The 23,760-nt window shown below is 39.9% G+C and overlaps 1 protein-coding gene across 3 annotated transcripts in view; it reads right to left on the bottom strand.

The window, feature by feature from the left end:
• The window catches only part of ZDHHC17 (zinc finger DHHC-type palmitoyltransferase 17), an 88,650-nt gene extending 65,120 nt beyond the window's left edge, over window positions 1–23,530 (bottom strand). Inside the window, exon 1 of one of the 3 annotated variants that reach the window (XM_015152293.3) lies at window positions 23,198–23,530. In XM_015152293.3, coding sequence (XP_015007779.1) covers window positions 23,198–23,290 — 93 coding nt within the window. In that variant the 5' untranslated portion in view covers window positions 23,291–23,530. 3 annotated transcript variants of the gene reach the window in all.
• Between the last annotated feature and the right edge of the window lie 230 nt (window positions 23,531–23,760).

Genomic DNA, 23,760 nt, shown 5'->3' with positions numbered 1-23,760 from the left:
AAGATTACGACTAGTATTATTTTTATGTATCTCCTAGTTGATAATATTATGAAAGTGACCTTTACTCTTCCCCTTGACCTCCCTTCTCCACCACAAGCCAACTGTTCTTATCAGCAGCCTACACTCAAATCGTGGCCACATTTTCACTAGGTCCCAGAAAACTAGGGCAGACATAAAATGACTCTGGAAAATTCCAAGGAAAAAGCACCTTCTAAGTATTTTAATTTAAGTTGTTTTATTTTGGTTTTTTAAATGTTTGCATCAAGTGCATGTGTAAATTATTTAAATGTAATTACCAAAATGTAATTTGAATGGCAAAGAAACATAGCTGAAAATCCTAAAAAGTAGTGTAAACTATCTCTTAGAAGAGAAGTGCAAAAACCCCATCTTTGAGAATAAACAAAGACATTTAGGCATCTAGTTCAGCAGGCAACCGAGACCAATCAGGGAGTTTTGAGGAAGGAAGTAACAGAATTAGATATACAATTTTAATAGATCATCTAAAGATTTTTTTTTCCTTTCCACCATTTCCACAATTTATACTTCTGTCTTTCCTGTGCTATTTACTAGAAGGCATTTCTAACTATCAAAATGTCCAAGCCAGAAACATTCAGCTTGGTGCAGTGGTACATACTTATAATCCCCACAACTCATGAGGCTGATGAGGAAGGATCACATGAGCCAGGAGTTTGAGACCAGTCTGAGGAACATAGTGAGACTCTGTCTCTAAAAATAAAAATTTAAAAGGCCAGGCACAGTGGTTCACGCCTGTAATCCCAGCACTTTGGGAGGCCATGGTGGGTGGATTGCTTGAGTTTAGGAGTTCAAGACCAATGTGACCAACATGGTAAAACCACATCTCAGCTAAAAATACAAAAATTTAGCCAGGCGTGGTGGCAGGTGTGCCTGTAATCCCAGCTACTCAGTGGGCTGAGGCAAGTGATTCACTTCAACCCAGAAGAGGTTGTAGTGAGCCAAGATCGTGCCACTGCAACACAGACTGGATGACAGAGCAAGACTCTGTCTCAAAAATAAATAAATAAAAATAAAAATAAAAAAATTAGCTGGGCTTGATGGCATGCACCTGTAATCCCAGCGACTCAGGAGGCTGTGATGGGAGGATCACTTGAGCCTACAGTAAACTGTGATCACACCACTGCACTCCTGGGCAACAGAGCAAGACCCCAGCTCTTCAAAAAAGAAAAAAAAAAAGAAAATTTATTCCCCCTTGATTCTTTATCCCACAGCTTCAAATATTCACCAAGTCACAATCCTTCTTTTCTCAAAACAAATCCATCCCTTCCTCTGTATTAATATTCTCACAAATGGTCTACCCATATTACTGTCCCTATCACTCCCTTATTTAAAATCCTTAAAATCATACATATAGGGTAAACAGAGTACATTTCAGCAATCATACAAAATCCTTCATGAAGTGGTCCCAATTTGCTTTTTCCAGCTTTAGTACCCAGCGTTCCCTTCTACACATCCTACACATTTACGTACACCAGTCATTCCAAGAAGTCATGTACTTTTAAAAACCTCAGTATCTCTGTGCTCATGTTAGCTATTCTACTTAAAAGACACACCCCATCTCAGGCTCAGGCAAACCTTTACAAATTACAATTCAATTAACAATTCAAGAGTCACCATAGCCTTCTTTGTCCCAGGCAGTTAAATGACCTATTTTGTGTTCCCCTGTGCTATGCAAATAAATTATTACAGAGGACAAAGGATGGTGGACAATAATTTTTTCAAGTTTACAATGGGTTTATCAGGACATAACCACCATCATAAGTAGAGAAGTATCTGGACTCACAATGGTTCAACTTATAATTTTTAACTTTATGATGGATTTAACAGAGTATTAAATGCATTTCTGACTTATGATGAGTTTAGGGGGATGTGGTCCCATCGTAAGGTGAGGCGTATGAGGGGACCTCAAAAAGTTTGTAGAAAAAAATGGAATCAAAAGATTAAAAATATAAACTTCACTTCTCAACATAATAAAGCCCCATCAAGTTCAAAACACTTTTGTAAATGATATCAGACATTTAGTCTATCCCTAAAAAACTGAAGGTCCTGAGAATTTAACCACGTCAATGCAATATTTTTCACATTATTACCTGAAAAAAATGGGTGCCCTTTAAAGATTTTTTAAGATTAGGGAACAAAAAGAAGTTAGAAGGAGCTAATTCAGAACTATAAGGTGGATGTCTGATGATTTCTCATTGAAACTCCCAAAATTGTCCTTTTTGATGACAGAAATTAGTAGGAGCATTGTCACAGTAGAGAAGGACTCTCTGGTAAAGCTTTCCCAGGCATTTTCTCTGCTAAAGCTTTGGCTAGCCTTCTCATAAGAAGCAGATGTTGTCATTCTTTGGCACTCCAGAAAATAAACAAGCAAAATGCCTTGAGCATCCAAAATTCTGTTACCACAACCTTTACTCCTGACTTTTTGCTTTTGCTTTGAGTAGACCACTGGTAGCCACTGCTTTGATTGTGCTTTGTCTTCAGGATCATACTGGTAAAGACATGTTCATCTCCTGTTACAATTCTTCAAATAAATGCTTCAGGATCTTGATTAAAAACTCTGCTCTTGTCTGCAGCCAGTATGTATGCAAGGGTTTTGGCACCCATCTTGTGGAAAGTTGGCTCAACCTCTTCAGTCAGAATCGTATAAGCTGAACCAGTTGAGATGTCTCTGGTGTTGCTTCTTGTTTCTGCTGTTAATCCTCCACCCTGTTCAATTAGGGCATGAACAAGATGAATTTTTTCCTCACAAATTGACGTCGATGGTCTGCTGCTGCTGGCTTCATCTTCAACATCATCTTATCCTTTCTTAAAACAAGTTATCCATTTATATACTGCTGATTTGTTTGGGGCATTGTCCTCATAAACTTTCACAAAGCATCAATGATTTCACCATCTTCTACCCGAGCTTCACCATAAATATGATGTTTGTTCTTGTTTCGATTTTAGTAGAATTCATGTTGCTCTGACAAGGGCTCTTTTCAAACTGATGTCTTATCCTTCTTAATGCCTCAAACTAGATCTGGTTTAGACATGTTACAACAAGTTAGTTAAAAGTTTATTTTGCTGCAAAAAAAATTTGAAATCCACATACAGATTTTTCATAATACACATTTTCCATGAACTTTTTGAAACCTGTATATATTGTATGGTGGTATATGTGCTAGTTTAGTATTGCTCTAATAAATTACCACAAACTTAGTGGTTTAAAACAACACGAATTCATTATCTTACAGTTCTGGAGATCAGAAGTCCAAAATCATCACTAGGCTAATGTCAAAATGTCAGCAGGGCCACACACTCTGCTCCCTCCAGAGGCTCTAAGGGAGAATCTGTTCCTTGCCTCTTCTACCCCTCTTGCGTACTGGCATAATTAAGGCCAACATTTTCAAATCTCTCTCCACTGTTTTTACATTGCCTTCTCCTCTGTGTATATGTTCAAATCTCCCTCCACCTCCTTCTTACATGGATATATGTGATTACATTTAGGGCTCAGCTAACCAAAATAATCCCTCCATCTCAAGATACTTAATTATCTCTGTAAAAACTCTTTTTCCTGATAAGGTAACATTTATAGGTTCCAGAGATTAGGACCTGATATCTTTGGGAAACCATTATTGTGCCTACTAACGGATGAAAATAAGAGTGGAGAAGTGAGAAGAGATAAAATCTGTATTCCATGGTGATACGGTTTGGCTCCGTGTCCCCATCCAAATCTCATCTTGAATTGTATTCCCCAGGTATTGAGGGAAGCACCTGACGGGAGGTGACTGGATTATGGGGGCAGTTTCCACCATGTTGTTCTCATGATAATGAGTTCTCATGAGATCTGATGGTTTCATAAGCGTTCGACAGTTCCTCCTTCATGTACCCCTCTCCTCTTTCCTGCCACCACATAAGACATGCCTGCTTCCCCTTCCACTATGATTGCAAGTTTCCTGAGGCCTCCCCAGCCATGTGGCACTGTGACTCAATTAAATATCTTTCCTTTATAAATCACCCAGTCTCGGGTATTTCTTTATAGCGGTGTGACAACAGACTCACACACATGGCTGGAGCTTTGTAGTTTTCTCTTAGCTATCAAATACCCTCAATCATGGGAGACGCCTAACCTTGGGGTCTCTCTTGTAGGACATTTTGAGAGATCTGAAATTCACCCTGTGGGGACTAACTTTCTACTTGACCAAACTTTAGTCAGGCTCCTCTGAGCCCTCTTCTCAACTAGGCCTCAATGTTGGCCCTTGCCATTTGGGGGCCTGCATATCCCAATTTTTGTAAGAATTCTGCTAAGTCAATTAGAGAGAATTCCCCACCCTCAGTATCTGATGACCTTGGCCTGCTTGACCAGGCAGGCCAAGGTCATCAGATACTGAGGGTGGGGAATTCTGTTAAGTTGTTTTAGCAAGAATACCCTGCCCTTGATGTCTTCTCTTGGTAATTTTCCATCTGCTAACACCCCTCATTCTGCTTGTTGACTATAAATCCCCACCTGTCCTTGCTGTATTTGGAATTCAGTCCAGTTCTATACTGAGGTATCTTTTCCACTATTGCAAGGTTCCTGAATGAAATCTGCTGTTTACCACTTCAGTCACTGTCCAGTTCTGACTTTCTCTGACAAGACTTCCCTCTGTAACATTCTCTGGTACAAACGAAACATTCTCCAGCACAATTCTTAAAACTCTTCCTCAGCTCCTACTCCAGTGGCACATACCTGAGGTTGTGTCTGCTGAGGAGGCAACTTTCTTTGTTAAGTTTCTTTCAAGATGGCACTAGACTGAACAGCCTCTGAAGTGTTTGCCTGGCCCAAAGGAAACGCTCTTGATTCAACATCACCAGACACATAGCGAAAGTCCTCTCTTCCAGCTTCTCCACTGTGAAGCTATTTTATATATCTGTTACATTTATTCTTCTCCAGGAATGCAGCAGCAGGCCCCAGTCTCTGGGTCTTCCATAATTCCAGGAGACCCAAATCACACTTTTCCCAAGAATTCTCTAACACTTTACTCAGGTAACATTCCAGAGAGGAGGCCTAACTATTTTCTGCAACCCAGCAGGCATCCAGCTAAAGGACCATCTTCCTTCCTGAAAAGTCCCCAAATCTCTCAGAGAAATTGTTTTTCACCCACTGGGAAGATAATATAAAAACTACAGCACTCCATTTTGAGCTGATATCTCTTCAAAGAATCCTTCCTCACATTAAATTCTTTTTTTATCTTGTATAGGCTGGAGGTGCTAAAGTTCCAGAACAAATCATGGCCACTTGCCAACAAATTCAACACCATCTCTTTATAACGCAGGGAACCTTTATCAGTTACTATCCTTAGCTTTAGGCTCCAGGAAAAATGCTAAGGTGACAAAAAAAGACCCACTTAACACTCAGTTATACAAATACATCATACAGTACTTATCCTATCACACCTAGAATTTTTCAGTTAACATTACATTTTTGAGATTTATCTGTGCTGATACATGTAGCTCTACTTTATTCAATGTCATTGCTAAATGGTATTACATTACATGAATAAGTCAGATATATTCTCCTACTGTCTTAGTCCACTTTGTGTTGCTATAATAGAATACTACGGACTGGGTAATTTGTAAAGAAAATAAAGTATTTCTTACAGTTCTGAAGGCTGAGCAGTCCAAGGTGAAGGGGCCCACATCTGGCAAGGCCCTTCTTGCTGCATCATCCCATGGTGGAAGGTGCAAGGGCAAGAGAGCATGAGAGAGCAAACAAGAGAGGACTAAACTCGCTTTTAGAACAACCCACTCTCGAATAACAAACTCACTCTCTTGATAAGGACATTAATCCATTCATGAAGGCAGAGCCCTCTTAGCCTAATCACCTCTCAGCAGTCCCACATCTTAATACCATCACAATGGCAATTAAATTTCAACATGAGTTTTAGGGGAGACATTCAAAACAAAGCACCTATTAAAATACAAGTCGTGGGGGGAGTGGAGAGGGATAGCATTAGGAGATATACCTAATGTAAATGACGAGTTAATGGGTGCAGCACATCAACATGGCACATGTATACGTATGTAACAAACCTGCACGTTGTGCACATGTACCCTAGAACTTAAAGTATAATAAAAGAGTCAACAAACAAACAAACAAATAAATAAATGAAATACAAGTCACTTACACTTTTTGCTACTACAAACCATATTGCAATGAACAATCTTATACGGGTCTCATCTGTGAAAGTTTCTCTAGAGTAAGTACATATTAGTATTAATAGAACTTATGAGTATCTTCAACTATCTTTCAAGGTAGTAGTAACAATTTACGCTCTCACTAGCAATGTGTGAGTTCTCTTTCACTATACTTGGATTTATCAGACTTCTTAATTTGGGGAGATCCAATGGCTACCAAATTTTATCTTGTTTGATTTGTATTTCCCTGAAGAAAAGTGAAGAAGTTGATCAAAGAGAGATCAACTACATCAATGCTATTGAAAAGTCAGGAAGAATGAAGACTGCAAGTAATCATTAGATTTAACAATACAGAGGTCACATTACTTTGAAAGTGGAGCACATGTTAGACTGCAGTTGACTTAAGAAAAGATGGGAGAAAAGGAACTGGGAACAGCAAGTACAGAAAACTTTTTAAGAATTTTACTACAAAGAAGTTGGGCTAGTAGCCAGAAGTGACATGGAATCAAAGAAAAATAAAGTTTTTTATTTTGCTTTTGTTTTCTAAGATGAGAGAAATTATCACTAACAGAAATGATCTGGTAGAGCCAAAACTAATGATGTTAAGTGTAGAGAACTGCTGGAGAGGTATCCTTAAGTGGGCATGAGGAGACAGAAATTAGTGTAACCAAACATGTACAGTATCTTTTATGCTGGAAACTACAAAACACCAATAAAAGAAGTCAAAGAATATCTAAATAAATAAGGAGGCATGCCATAATGACGGACTGGAAATTTTAACATGGTAAAAACTGTCAATTCTCCAACTGACATATAAATTTAATATCAGAATCCCAGCAAGTAGACAATAGACAAGTTAAACCTAAAATTTACATAGTTAGTAAAAGAAAACAAATAGCTAAAACTATTTTGAAAGAGATGAATAAAGTGAGAAGCAGCAAACTACTAAACTTCAAGACCTATTATATAGCTATAGTAATCAAGACTGTGTAGTATTGGCTGAGGGATAGATACATAAATCAATGAAACAGAAGACCCAGAAATAAAAACGACAAATATGCTCAACTGATTTTTTACAACAATGTAAAAGCAATTCAATGGAAGAAATGTTACTAGAGCAGCTGGATATCCATAGGCAAAAAAAAGAAAAAAGAAGCTCAACCTTAATTTTCACACTTTATACAAAAAATAACTCAAAATTAATCATGAACTTGAATGTTAAAAGCAAAATTATAAACTTAAAAAAATAGAAGACAATCTTTGGGATCTCAGGCTAGGCAAAGAAAACTCAGACTTGACACGAAAAGCACAATTCATAAAAAGAAAAATTGGTCAAATAGACTTCATCAAAATTAAAACTCTTGCTCTGAGAAAGACTCTGTTATGAGGCTGATGTGGTTTGGCTGTGTCCCCACCCAAATCTCATCTCGAATTGTAGTTCCCATAATTCCCACCTGTCATGGGAGAGAACCGGTAGGACGTAATTGAATCATGGAAGTGGGTCTTTCTCATGCTATTCTAGTGAGATAGTGAGTAATCTCACAAGACCTGATAGTTTTATAAATGTGAGTTCCCCTGCACACACTTTTTTGCCTATCACCATGTAAGACGTGACTTTGCTCCTCCTTGCCTTCTGCCATGATTGTGAGGCCTCCCCAGCCATGTGTAACTGAGAGTCAATTTAACCTCCTTCCTTTATAAATTACCTGGTCTTGGGTATGTTTTTATTAGCAGTGTGAGAACAGACTAATACAAAGGCTGAAAAGACAAGCTACAGACTGGGAGAAAATAATTGCAAATCACAACAAAGTACTAGTGCCTAAGATACATAAACAGCTCTCATAACTTGACAGTAAAATAAATAATCAACTAGGAAATAGGCAAAAGACACTATTATCGGCTGAAACGTATACCCCCAAAACTCATATGTTGAAGCTCTAACCCCTGTACCTCAGAACAGACTGTATTTGGAGCTAGGGCCTTTAAAGAGGTGATTAAATTAACATGAGGCCATTGGGTGGGCCCTAATCCAATGTGATTACTGTCTTTTTAAAAAGGAGAAAATTTGGATACATAAAGAGATCATGTAAGAGTATGAGAACGCAGCCATCTGCAAGCTAAGGAGAGAGACCTCAGAAGAAACTTGATCTTGGACTTCTAGCCTCCAAAATTGTGGAGAAAAAAATTTTCCATTGTTTAAGTCACCCAGTTTGTAGCATTCTGTTATGGGAGCCCTGGCAAAGTCATACAGACATGAAGAGACACTTCGATAAACAAGATATACAAATGGCAAATATGCACATGAAAAAATATTTAACATCATCTGCCATTAAGGAAATGCAAGTTAACATGACAATGACTTATCACTTACCTATAAGACCGGGCTAAAATTAAAAAGTGTCAAAAATTTCTTTATTATGGTTGCTGACTCAGCATCCATTTTTTAGATCTAACATGAGTTATCTGAAACCCAGCTATAGCCCACCATGTTTGGCCTAGTTAAAACTTCCCGGTCAGGCGCAGTGGCTCACGCCTGTAATCCCAGCACTCTGGGAGGCCGAAGCAGGCAGATCACCTGAGGTCAGGAGTATGAGACCAGCCTGGCCAACATATCATCAAACCCTGTCTCTAGGAAAAAATACAAAAAATTAGCTGGGTGTGGTAGTGCATGCCTATAGTCCCAGCTACTTGGGAAGCTAAGGCAGGAGAGTAGGAGAATCGCTTGAACCCACCCGGCAGGCAGAGGTTGCAGTGAGCAGAGATCGCACCACTCTATTCCACCCTGGGTGGGAGTAACACTCTGTCTCAAAAAAAAAAAAAAAAAGCTTCCCTTGCCTGTGTGATTGTCTGCAATATAGACTTGTTCATCTCACTGACCAAAAACTCAATATTCCCCACAGCTGCTGACCACAATGAAAACCTAATGATCAACACCAGAGTCATGTAAATAAGATCTCCCTTCACGAGTGTTTGCTTTAAACTAGCCAATCCACAACCCCCACAAGAAAGCCTACAGGATAATGCCCATGTACTTTAAAAAAGGCAGAGCCCCACTGATAGCCTCCTTTCCCTCTCACTCTTTCTCTCTCTCCCCCCTAACCTAAGCTCCCGGCATCCTTCCTTAAGCTTAACCTCTCTGGGCCCTATGAGTAAATCTCATTTCATTCTGGTTTCATTTCCTCATGTGTCTCACCTGACACACACGCACAAACCTAACTCATCTCCCCAATCCCTGCGAGGGCTCTCCTAGAGAGTGAGGCTACTTGCCTTGTGGCCCTTTCAAAATAGAGACCCCAAGACCAATTAGAAAGTAAATACAACAATAAAAATCATAACAAAGTAACAATACCAAATGCTGGTGAGGATGCAGCTCTCCCTCACCCTCACTCATGTACTGCTGATTGGAATGTAAAATGTACAGCTACTTAGGAAAACAGCTTGTCAGTTTCTTACAAACATTAAGATACAACTACCATATGACCCAGTAATTGCACTCCCAGAGGAAGGAAAATTTATGCTTACGTGAATACTTGTACACAAATGTTTAAAGCAGTTTAATTTCTAATAACCCAAACCTGGAAACAACCCAGATAATCTTCAATGGGTGAATGGTTAACACATCCATACCGTGGGATACTATTCAGTAACAAAAAGGAACAAGGTACTGATACAACAACCTGATGACTCTCCAGAGAATTATGCTGAATGAGAAAACCCAATCCCATAAGGTTACATACTACATGATTCCACTTATATAACATTCTTAAAATTACAAACTAATGGAAATGGAGAACAGGTTAGTGATTGCCAAGAGTTAAGGAGAGGCTAGGGGCTAGAAGGAAGACCACGTGGGTATAAAAGGGCAATATCAAGAATCCTTATGGGGAAGGAAATGTGCTGTATCTTTACTGTACCAATGTTACTTTCCTGGTTGTGCTATTATATACTCTCCTATCCTGTCTTATCCTATCCTGTCCTATCCTATACTACAGTGTCCTATAATTTTGCAAGGTATTACCACTGGGAGAACCAAGGTAAAGGGTACATGAGATATCTCCGTGTTATTTCCTATAACTGCATGTGAATCTACAATTATCTTAAAATTAAAAGTTAAGGAAAAGTTATCAACTTGAACATTTAAAATGTGCACAATTTATCACAAAATATGCCTCAATAAAAAGTTATACAGTAAAAAAAATTTTAATACATACATGTTTTTTTAAAAACTGTCCAGAACAATGCTGTCCAATTGAACTTTCTGTATATAGATTATCGACATGTTCTATAATTCTGTGCTACCTAAAACAACAGCCACTAGCCACACATAGCTAATAAACACTTGAAATGTGACTTGTATAACTGAAAAACTGAATTTTAAATTTTATTCATTTTAATTAAATTTAAACTGCCACATGTCAGTGGTGGTCACCATCGAACAATGCAGGTCCAGACACTACAAATAACAGGGAAGATCGTTATGTGCTAAAATAGAGCTATGTCCAAACCGCATTCAGAAAAATACAGATTTTATAACATTTATGTAATAAAAACAAGGAAATAAATATACATGAACATGTATGTAAAATATATATTTAAATGTATAAGCACAGAAAATTCTGAGTGTACTCAAAAGTAATATTTACCCGTGAGGAGTGAGAGAAGTTTGTGCTTGCTGGGACAGGGAACTGTGGGACTTTCACCTTGAACTATATATCCTTCTGTACTACTTAAATTTTTTACAATAATCATGTGTCACCTTTAAGGCTTAAAAAAACCCATGCTGAAACTTAAATTTCTGATACCTTTAACATTATCTATACATTATTCAACAGTATAGAATGAATCAGATGTTAGGATAATAATGTTCAGAAAGTTTAAGTTTATATATGGTCTGCAATGCTAGAAGACTAGATTCTAGTTTGTCAAGAACTTTTTTTTTCCAACTGTACCCTTTTTTGGGACTTGATTACATCAATTATTCAATGGAAAAAGGACACAAATAAGGGAAAAAAAGTTTAAATAATGGGAATTTCTGAAATCAAGCTAATTAACCTCTCACAAACAGATGGAAGATTCTGGCTATTTATATTATGAGTGGTCAAAGAGAAAGCAAAATTTCTAAAGAAAACACTGTCTAGAATTTATTCATGATTATATTCACAGAATTAAAAATAAAGATTAATGAATATTTATAATTTCAGTGAAAGAATATAGGGAGGTAAAATTCTAGGGTTAAAAACAGGATTAACAGCAGTGTACATGCTCTCTTAAAATCTTGGAACTGCAGAAAGAAAGTAAAGATTATAAAACAATAGCTAACTCTATCTGCCAGGTATTGTTCTAAATTTTACTTAGAGACAGAATTTCATAAAATCAAAAAATGATATTGATTATAATATGCACCATTACTGTATGTACCACTAAGAAAGAAAATACTGCCAACTGAACTGAATGCTTTTTTATCACTTCAAATTTTTACTTCTACTAATTAAAGGATTATTTACACTAATTGAAAAACATTTTACAGACTTACTTGGATTTTTAAAACATCACTCTTTTGGCTATATCAAAAGGAGATAAACAAATCAGTTATTGTATTGCTAAAACTTGTTCATGCTCAAGGTTAGCCTCTTTGGAATCACTGTTCAACTTAGAGTTGTTAATACTATAACAACTTAGAGTTGTTAATTCATCACAATATTGTTTACCAGCCACCAAGAACACTGAAATACAGCATTTCTTAAAAGAATGTCACTATTATCTCTGGGATTTCTTTCTCCAAGCCACTGACACATATTCCACAAGTTTTGATGATTTTCTTGATCTTCTGGAAGTTATCAACAGTTTTCAGAAAACAATCAGTAATCAAACTCCTTTCTAAAATTCTCTTTAAATGGATTGCTAATGAAATGGGGGCAGCAGGTATACAATTGTGCTATCAGGAATAACCACAAAGAGGTCGGGCATGGTGGTCCCAGCACTTTGAGAGGCCAAGGCAGGTGGATTGCTTGAGCACAGGAGTTCAAGACTAGCCTGGTCAACATGGCAAAACCCTGTCTCTACTAAAAATACAAAAAATTAATCAGGCATGGTGGTGCACACCCGCAGTCCCAGCCACAGTAAGATCCCGTCTCAGAAAAGAAAAAGAAAAGGAATAACCACAAAGATGCCACATGCACAGGCACTGACAGTCACTATTGCAGTTTGGCTAAAGCAACAGACACCATTAACTATAAGTCACAAATCCCAATTTCAGAGATATTAAAATGTAAAACGTATACAAATTAAAATCTACAAAAGGTATATTAACTCGTTTAATCTCATAAGGACCCTAAGAAGTAGGTATTATTAACCCCACTTTTCAGATAATAAAACTGAGGTACCCAGAAGATTAAGTAACTTGCCCAAGATCATAGAGTTACTAACTGCTGGATGAGGCATTTGAGGTACATTATTCTCCCTGAAATGTATTCCAAAACAGCTGTACTAAGTAGGAGAATGTGGTCCAGTAACAAATCTTTAGAAGAGATTTACAGATAATACAAATGACAGTACGACTCTTCAAAAATGTTTAAACTTGAGACACCTATAATTCAATCAGCACCACCTGTCCTCTCATCAGCTCTGCCACAGATTTAATACTGAGACTACTCATCTCCATCCTTATTTACACCTAGGGTTATTTCAACAAGAGACACCCGCTGTCAAAGGCTGTTAGGGGTGGAGGGGGGCCACGTGTGTGTGTGTGTACATATTCCTTTTTTTGAGACAGGGACTCACTCTGTCATCCCGGCTGAAGTGCAGTGGCATGATCACTGCTCACTGCAGCCTCAACCTCCTGGGTTCAGGCAATCCTCCTGCCTCAGCCTCCTAAGTAGCTGGGACTACAGGCATGCATCACCACACCCAGCTAATTCTTTTATTTTTTGTAGAGACAGGGATCCCACTATGTTTCCCAGGCTGGTCTGGAATTGCTAGGCTCAAGCGATCCTCCCACCTCCGCCTCCGAAAGTGCTGGGATTTACAGGTACGAGCCATCACTCAGCCAAAAGTATATTTTACCTTATTAATTTATACTAAGCAAAACAATAGACTGAATAAAAAAATTTCAAAGAGAAGGACTTTTACGGAAATGTAGTTTTATTATTTCAAGTAAAAAGGTTACTAAAAGAAGTGGCCTTAGAGCAACTGCTAAAAATGAATCCTCCCCTAGTTCCTTTAATAACAAGGAAGAACTGATAGTTAACTCTAATAAAGTTTTCCTACTATATTGTAAAAAATAAGTAAAAAATAAATTGTGTTTTGACCTATTCATGTATATGGCAAAGTACATATAAGGATTATGGGCTTGGAAGTAAGAGTTTAGGTTCTAATATAAACTATGACAACTTTCTAATGATGTGAACCTGAGTAAACTACTTCACCTCTCTTGAGTCTGTTTCCTAATCTGTAAACAGCTCAACATATACACTTTGCAGAACTACTGTGAAAAGTAAACGAGCAAAACTTGGAAGCAATTAAGACATCCTTCGGTGGGTGAATGGATCTGATACATCCAGAAAATGAAATATTATTCAGCACTAAAAAGAAACGAACTATGAAGCCATGAAAAGACATGGAGGAACTTTAAATGAATATTACTAAGCCAAAGAAGCCAATCCAAAAGGGTACATACTGCATGATTGCAACTATATGATATTCTGGAAAAAAACAAAACTAAGGAGACAGTAAAAAAAAAATCAGGGATAGGTGGGAAGGACATATGAATAGGCAGAACACAGATTTTTAAGGCCATGGAACCATTCTATATGGCAACATAATGGCAGACACACATTACTCTTAAAGTGTTAAGAACTGGCCGGGTGCAGTGGCTCACACCTGTAAGCCCAGCACTTTGGGACATCGAGGCAGGCAGATCACCTGAGGTCAGGAGTTGGAGACCAGCCTGGTCAACACGGTGAAATCCCACCTCTACTAAAAATACAAAAAATTAGCTGGGTGTGGTGGCACGTGCCCGTAGTCCCAGCTACTCGGGAGGCTGAGGCAGGAGAACTGACTGAACCTAGGAGGCAGAGGTTGCAGTGAGCCAAGAATCACGCCATCGCACTCCAGCCTGGGCAACAAGAGCAATACTCCATCCCCCTCCCAAAGAAACAAAAACAAGTGTTAAGGCTGGGCGCAGTGGCACGCCTGTAATCCCAGCACTTTGGGAGGCCGAGACAGGTGGATCATGAGACAGGCGGATCACGAGGTCAGGAGATCAAGACCATCCTGGGTAACACATAGTGAAACCCCATCTCTACTTAAAAACAAAAAAAATACAAAAATTAGCTGGGTGTGGTGGCGCGTGCCTGTAATCCCAGCTACTCGGGAGGCTGAGGCAGGAGAATCGCTTGAACTCGGGAGGCAGAGGTTGCAGTGAGCTGAGATTGTGTCACTGCACTCCAGCCTGGCGACGAAGCTAGACTCCATCTCAAAAAAACAAGTGTTAAGAACCATAGACTATATAACATAAAGAGTGAGCCCTAATGTAAACTATGGCCTTTGGGTGATAACGATGCATCAATGTAGGTTCATCTCCCACAACAGGTGTACCACACTGGTGCAGAATGTCCATACTGGGGGAGGTTACACATGTGTACAGGCAGGGAGCATATGGGAACTCTCTGTATTTTCTGCCCAATTTGGCTACCAACGTAAAAACTGCTCTTAAAAAATTAAGTCTGTTCAGCCGGGCGCAGTGGCTCACGCCTGTAATCCCAGTACTTTGGGAGGCCAAGGCAGGAGGATCACAAGGTTAGGAGACCGAGACCATCCTGGCTAACACGGTGAAACCCCGTCTCTACAAAAAATACAAAAAAAAAAAAATTAGAGGGGCACAGTGGTGGGCACCGGTAGTCCCAGCTACGCAGGAGGTTGGGGCAGGAGAATGGCCCGAACCCGGGAGGCGGAGCTTGTGGTGACCCGAGATTGCGCCATTGCACTCCAGCCTGGGCAACAGAGCAAGACTCTGTCTAAAACAAAAAAATTAAGTCTGTTCAAAAAATTTAAAAACAAAACACAAATAAGACCATTTGTAACCACAGCTAGCTAGTGCCTAGAAAATCCAACTCTATCATCTCTATCACACAATACAACCTGGAGTACTACTTAACCTTTCTATATACCTCTGTTTCCTCATTTGTAAAATAGGTATAAAAAGCTGTGAGGATTAAATGAATGAATATATATGCAAAATTTTTAGGACAGTGCCTGGCTCACATTTACAATTTGCTGGCATCTCTGTCCTTGCTACACGGAAGACAGCAGCTGCTCTGCATTTGGAGAAAATGAAGCTGAAAGGGAGACAGGGAGGAGAGATAAGAGAGTTTTGGTGGCATTCTCAGCTCAGGTTCCAGTTGTCCTTGATTTCAACTGCATCCCTGCATCCTGAGTTTAGGTTATCTGAGACAGTAAATTCCCTTTTTTGTCCAACTACGTTTCAACAAGGTTGCTGACATCGCAACAAGAGGATCCTTACACAACAAAAAACTTCTGTCTTCAACTCAAAGAACTTTTTTTTTTTTTTCCCACGAGAATAGGGACAGTTTTGGTAACTACCAATTTTGTTCATCAGTTTTGTTCAAACTTCATTAAATCCTTCATAAATTAATGAGTATTCATAATTCAAAAATTATTCTTAAAAACTAAACAAGGGTAGGGTATACTAATATCTCAATCAGAAGCAATTTTTCACTTGATTTTTCCTAGAATACAACAACTGATAAAAATGTAAGCCATTTGACATATATACACAAAAAATGTCTTAGGTACAGTTAATGTTTCATCTTCATATCCTTAACAGTATCACTGATAATCAGAAAGATGATCCTAAGACACTATAATGTTCTGATTTATCAAAGAAAGATTCTATTATGTTTAGTATGTATTAACCCTAGAAAATAATTTGGCAAATTTGCAACAAGAATTGAAACAAAAACAAAAAAGTATTCTGTTTAACTCTCTGTAACTCAGGATATTAAGTTTATAGTATCTCATTCACAGAAGGCTGAAGTTTCACTGTACTTTCAAATTAGCTGCCTGTAGCTCTACTTTAAGAAAATTTTAAAAGAAGATATTTTATCCTAGGTCAAATTATTCCACTGGGTCAAATTTTATTTATGGATTTTACAAATATAATATTGTCTTGAATCATTATTTTTCAAATTCCAAATTTAAAATATTTGATTTTACTCTTAAATTATCCATCTGTAATAAAATCTATTCATAAAATAATACTATAATCAGATAATGCACTGAAAGAGAATTTTACATAACCTTAACAGTGAAACGTCTTTTTGGATTATGTAATTGTTGTGGGTTCTGTTAAAAGTACACTGCATTTTTTTTTTTTTTTGAGATGGAGTTTTGCTCTTGTTGCCCAGGCTGGATGGCACGATCTCAGCTCACTGCAACCTCTGCCTCCCAGGTTCAAGCGATTCTCCTGCCTCAGCCTCCCGAGTAGCTGGGATTACAGGCATGCACCCCTACACCCAGTTAATTTTTTATTTTTAGTAGAGACGGAGTTTCTCCATGTTGGTCAGGCTGGTCTCGAACTCCCGACCTCAGGTAATCTGCCAGTCTCAGCCTCCCAAAGTGCCAGAATTACAGGCATGAGCCACAGAGCCCGGCCAGCACACTGCATTTTAAGACACCTTAACTGTTCAATGCTGACTACCTTAACATACCCTTACAACCCTCTCTAGAGGAAAGGAGGACCACAAATTACTTCTAATTTTAAAAAATACACACAGACACACTCTCCCTCATCTATCCTGAGGTATCTGAAGGTCTACAGTTAATCTTACATTACTTTCCAATGTGTTGTTTTGTACACCTTATTACTTTGGGACCTAGGAAGGGTCAGGACCATATTTGGATTCCCAATAAACACTCCCTGTAGCAAAGCACACACCTTTAAAAACATCAAATAGGGTAAAAGGGCTTATAATAAGAAGTCCTCTGCCCATCCTCTCCTCAATCCCCAGAGACAACCAATACTAATTATTTTAGCCACTCTAATACATGCATACTACAATTGTTTATCAATTTGAGATACTACTATTTACTACAATATTAACAGCCAACATTTGTTGTGTTTACTAAGTGCCCAACACAGAACTTCACACGTATTATCTCACTTAATCCTCACAACAGCCTCATAAAGTAGGTGTTATTATATCCCCATTTTAGTTTGGAAAATTGGGACGCAGAGTTCAGTAACGTGCCCAGGATCACAAGCTAGTAAGGAGCAGAATTGAGATTTGAATCCTAACACCATTGCTCACTTTTAACCTATATACTCTTATATCCATCGACTCCACAGTCCACTCTTAATAAATACTTTTGAGATTCACCCAAATTAAATAAAAATAATGAGAAAAATAAAACAAAGAAGCCGACGCAGGATGGCATTTCTCAAAACCAGAACAATTTTTTGGTCCTATACGTCAGTAATTTTCAACTTTGGCTTTGAGCACAATCCACGAAGTTTCATCAATTAATCACATTTTAATTTTATATCTATTGACTCAGTGATTACTAAGCTTAATAGTAATGCTCAGTGGTTACTATGCTTAACAATGGTTACTATACTAAGCATAGTAGTTACTATGCTTAATACAAAGTATTTTAAAATATACATTATTTTAAAATCTAGATGATTATTACACGATCTGTAGCATTTTTGCTGAATTTTTTAAAAAGGCATCAAATCCTAGTGACTTCGTAAAGAAGTGCTTTGAAGGAAAAGAGTTGCAGGTAACCTATCAGAAGAAAAACAACTTTCAAAGTAATTTTGTATCTGCTTTCTGAAAGCAGATGTGTACAAATACATATACATATATATACACACACACACACATATATATACACATAATATATACACATAATAGGGCAAAAAGTAATAGAAAAAGGCAAAATCATTTTTATTAAAGAAAAGCTTCATGGCCAGGTGTGGTGGCTCATGCCTGTAACCCCAGCAGTTTGGAAGGCCGAGGCAGGTGGCTCACCTGAGGTCAGGCGTTCCAGACCCACCTGGCCAACATGGTGAAACCCTGTCTCTACTAAAAATACAAAAAATTAGCCGGGTGTGGTGGCAGGCACCTGTTATCCCAGATACTCAGGAGGCTGACGCAGGAGAATTGCTTGAACCCGGCAGGCGGAGGTTGCAGCGAGCCAACATCACGTCATTGCACTTCAGCCGGGGCAACAAGAGCGCAACTCCATCTCAAACAAAAGAAAAAAAAAACTTCAAAAAGTAGATTTTATGAAATCTGTGAGGACAGTAGATAACAGCAATGGTTCGATTTAATATTCAAACAAAAAATCATGAGAAATAAAATGAATGTGAAATAAAAAACGTTACCATAAAAAGAGAGAGGAAAATGAGAAAAAAGGCAACAGCAGAAGTTTTGAAATCGAGAAAAAAGGAAGAAAGAAAGAGATGAAAGCCCTAGATAATCTAGGCAATCCAGTTCAAAGCTCTGAGTCAGATGATTCTGAAATAGCCCCTATGATATTCTGGCAGAAGGGGATACTGTGATCTCATTCTATGAAAGAGCTGAGATGACTTACTGAGGATGTACTAGTAGGTAAAATGGAAGCTGGTCATAGCTAGTCTGCTGGACCAGTAGACCAACATACGGTCTCCGTCCCTCTACCGAAGCCTTTCTTCTAAGCATTCTAAATGACAGGAATCTGATACCACTTACAAGCTACATTACTTAATTCAGTACTTATTTGAATCGTTAAGTGTTTCACATGCATACAACATCCCAACTAGTTATTTACCTTTTGGAAAACATATGCTATTCTTTTTATGTTATTTTAACCCATATAACCTAAACAATGCTATGTACCTAGTAGACAAATGCTCAAGTTGATTATCTTGAAAAATCACAACTTAAAACCAGAACATTTGAGTTTGAGGAAATCTTAGAGGTCATCTTGTCTAGCTACTTTACCTTAAAAGCAACAAAACTAAGACTAGTTAAGTATCTACTAGCTCAAGGTCACTGAGCTAGAACTAGCACCCTAATCCCTTGATAATCAGTTCATCTTTATCCAAAACAGCCTTTAATTTCTTTCATTTCGATAAAACAAATAATCACCTATTTCAAAAGAAAACAAAGTAACAGCAGCTTCCCTTTCAGTATTCAGGATATGCCAGAGCCTTTAGAAGGTACAATTCACTTGGCAGCCTATATGCCTAGGTCTATGGTAACTGCTTTATAAACATTATCCTAGTTAATATTCACAATAACTGTAAAAGGTGGCACTATTAACCCAACTTTACAAACGAGAAAAATGTACTTTGACCATGGTAACAGTAAGTTGCAGAAGTTACATTTTCAGTTTGTCACCATAGCTTTAGCTCTTTTTTTTTTTTTTTAAGACAGAGTTTCGCTCTTGTTGCCCAGGCTGGAGTGCAATCTCGGCTCACTGCAACCTCCACCTCCCGAGTTCAAGCAATTCTCCAGCCTCAGCCTCCCAAGGAACTGGGATTCCAGGCATATGCCACCACACATGGCTAATTTTGTATTTTTAATAGAGACGGGCTTTCTCCATGTTGGTCAGGCTGGTCAACTCCCAACCTCAGGTGATCCGCCCGCCTGGGCCTCCCTAAGTCCTGGGATTACAGGTGTGAGCCACCACGCCCGGCCAGTTTTGGCTCTTAACCAGTATTCTATACTGCCTCTCACTGAATACCAAAAATATCCTTAAGTCTCACACAGACTCCAGCACAATGTCTTACCCAAACATGATAAACAGACATTTAAATGACCAATTAAATGAGTGGATGATTTAATTCATTAAAAACTAAGATGATCTTACCTAAAATACCTCTAAAAAGGCGTTCATCTAATTGTATAATCCTCTAAGAAAGGTTTTAACCGTGGGCAGTTTGCATACTAATAAGAGATTTAAGCAATGCTCATTTCTTTACAAATAATTCATCTGCTTAACAAATAGGTGAAAAACTGTTTTTGTGTCAGAGTGTTAAATCTGAAGATAAAAAGTGAAATGAAATTTGTTCCTGCAAGATCCTATTCCACTAAATTAAAACCCACATAAGTTTTAAATCAGTCACCAAAACCAAAATAAATGTGTAACACTTCCCTGTCTTCTGGTAGAGAAAAAAGAAGTTAACATTAACTGAGCACCGACAATGTGCCAGTTCTTGACCCTCAACATACAGCCTCACCTAATCCCTTACAGCCAAGTAAACTAGGCAGCATCTCCATTTTCTTTTCTTCTTTTTTTTTTTTTTTTTTGTTTTTTTGTTTTTGAGACAGAACCTTGCTCTGTCACCCAGGATGGAGTACAGCTGCTCGATCATGGCTCACTGCAGCCTCAACCTTCCAGGTTCAAGCGATCCTCCCACCTCAGCCTCCAATTAGCTGGGACTACAGGTGTGTACCACCATGCTCAGCTAATTTTTGTATTTTCTGTAGTGACAGAGTTTTGCCATGTTGCCCAGGATGGTCTTGAACTCCTGGGCTCAAGTGATTCTCCCACCTCGGCTTCCCAAAGTGCTGGGACTACAGGTGTGAGCCTCTATGCCCAGCCAGGATCTCCATTTTCTGATTACAACTGAAGCTTAAAGAAATTAAGCACTTGTCTCAGGTCATTTACCTAGTTACTGAATTTCAGAATTAGAATCCAAGTCTGTCTGACGCAAAGTCTATGTTCTCTCCAAAAAGAGGTTAAAAGTACTATTATTTCATTACTTACCACGACAGAGAATGGGTTTCTTTCCAAAAGAGACTGAAAACACTGCTTATTTTAACAACAAAAATATGTTATCTCAGTTAATCCTCGCTACAGCTTATTAACTATTATCCATTATAATAGTTATCGATTTTTATCCATTATAAATGATGAAACTAGAACTCAGAGATTTATTAATAGCTGGCCCAAGAACACACTGCTAGGAGGCAGCAGAACTACCCCAGGTCTGCACCAGGTGCACACACTAACCACAGAAAATGCAGAAAGACCTCAGCCATGTAGTACACACTTAAGGTCCATACAAAGTATTAAAATAATCAGACCTTGTGCTTCTTGGGTAAAAAGGAACGGTATATATTCTGTATGCCAATTCGCACTGTCAATGAGGAGGTTGACTTTCTAGTAATATCCTATCTATCAAATGGCCACCTGAAGATTGATATCTAAATTTCAAGCCTACACTGGCCTTCTACTACACCAAAATAATCTGGATTTGTTGCCAGTTAAAATTATTCCTGAAGTAGCAAACAACAGTGCTATATTACAAAGCAAAGGTATATTAAGAACAGTATGCTAAAATACATAAGATAGACCAGGCATGGTGGCTCATACCTGTAAGCCCAGCACTTTAAATAGCTAAGGTGAGAGGACCACTTGAGTTCAAGAGTTCAAGACTAGCCTAGACAACACAGGGAGACCTCTTCCTCTACAAATAACAAAAAAATCAGCCGGGCATGGTGGTGCGAGCCTGTGATCACAGCTACTCGGGAGGCTGAGGTGGGAGGATCACTTGACCCCTGGAGGTAGACGCTACAGTGAGTTGTCATCCTGTCAGTGCACTCCCGGCTGGGGGACAGGGAGAAACCCCGTCTCAAAAACATAAACTGGATAAACACATAAATGTTTGAAATACTTTCACAGGAAGAGATGAATAGAAATCACTTAATTTTTAAGGCAACATCTGAAAACTACTTTGTCTATTTCTTGACGTATGTTAGGGCCTAAGTGAACCAAAAGAAATGTCTACAATGCCAGTTCTGAAAATGTTACCACTTTGGTGAAACAAATGTTTAGTCTTACTGTACAGTTCTGTTTGTCAGAAACCCAGAGTAGCCTTTTCTACTGAGACTGCCACAGGTATATATTCCGAAGGAACTGTCCCATGTGTTTTTGATAAACCAAAGTGACGAATGAGAGGGTGGTTGTGTTAACATGTATGGTTGTCATTATTCACTTTTTAATAAAACTAGTGGTACGGTACAAACCCAAATCCGGAAGAAAACAGAATCACTCTATTGCAAAGTAACCAGGTAGAGACTTCCATGTTTGTTCATCCTACAACACGACTGTCATCCTTCAACCTCATGAAAACTACCCGAGTTCTTCAGGAAACTGTGCCGCTGCCCCGTACCCACATCACTGTGGATCATTAAAAGTCAGAATGCATCAAGAACTGCTTCCAAGCCTTAACTAGCACTAGCTCAGCTACAAACTCGGAGGTAAACAAGCACAGACTGTGACTGACTGTGGAGCGGGGCACTGTTTACTTACATGAGAGGACACTCATGTTGTGATGGGAAACGTGTTGCACTGTTCACCCCTAGCTCCTAGAAAAACGGTACTTTGACAAGCTAATGTGACTGTGGGTCTATTCCCAAAAGTTTTGACCTCTCTTCTTAATCGCTTAAGGACAAATGCTCAAAAAAGGACGCCCGACACAAGGTGCCTGAGGTGCTGCCCATGGCATTATCTGGAAGGACATCACTATGACCATGAAACTGTCCCCTCACAGTGGGCTAAAGGGAAGCAATAGATACCGTCATTCACCCTGGCGAAGGAAAAAGAAATCAAAACCAGACGCGCTTCCACCTGGCCCCAAGAGGCTTGGAGCAAGACTAGGGGCTAAGCTGCGGTTCAAAAACAGCACCAGGCCCCTCCGCCTCTGCCCTCAAACGCAGCGCGGCGACATAGCAGAACCATCAACATCCCCACCTCTGTCCTCCAGGCACAGCCAGGGACTGCGTCCCAGAGCCCGCCCCGGTCGGGCCCGCCCCGCTATCTCCTCCCCCGTTATCCGCTCGCAGCCGCGCTCGGGCCTGGATTCGCCTCCCCACCCTCCCCAACTTCGGCACGTCCCACTACCCCACACACATCGGCCGCCGCCCTCGGCGAGGCCGGGGAAGAAAGGCTGGAGGGCCGCAGAGCAAGGAATGCACTCAGCACCATTCCTCACCTCTGGGTGGAGAAGGGGCACACAGCCCGCTTCGGTATCGTACTCATCCGGGCCGTCCGCCATCTTGGTGTTAAATCCCTCCTCCCGCTGCATGCCGGGAGAGAGCGTTTCACCCTCCCGGTGCTCGGGCGAGGCGGAGGGCGAGCGCGGGGCGAGCGCGAGCCCCGCCGGAGGCGACGCGGGCCTCCTCCTCTTTCTCCTGCCCCCGTGACGCCCCCTCTGTCCCCTCCCCCCTCGGAGGGCGCGGGTTTCTCCGCGCGTGCGCGAAAGCGCGGCCCGGCCCCGGACTGGAGCGCGCTCTGCTGCACTGCGCTGGGGACGGCGGAGGGCTCTGGGCGTGGGCGCCGCGGCTCGGGGGCGGGTCTCGGCCAGAGGCAGACGTGCAGCTCTGGCTGCCCGGGGGAGGCGGCCGGGCGGTTGAGACAGTCGCTTGGGAAACCTAACAGCGGCTCAGGAGCGAGAACAGAGCTCCGGAGCCTCACGCAGCACAAGTCTGGAGCCCCAGGCAGTCGAGGCGGCCCACCCCACGCGCTCCCACTTCCGCTCCGGGACCCCGAGGACCC

Source organism: Macaca mulatta, chromosome 11, assembly GCF_049350105.2.
Source record: "Macaca mulatta isolate MMU2019108-1 chromosome 11, T2T-MMU8v2.0, whole genome shotgun sequence".
Lineage (NCBI taxonomy): Eukaryota > Metazoa > Chordata > Mammalia > Primates > Cercopithecidae > Macaca > Macaca mulatta.
Note: the sequence above shows the minus strand (reverse complement) of the source record. Positions and strands in the feature narration are given on the sequence as shown.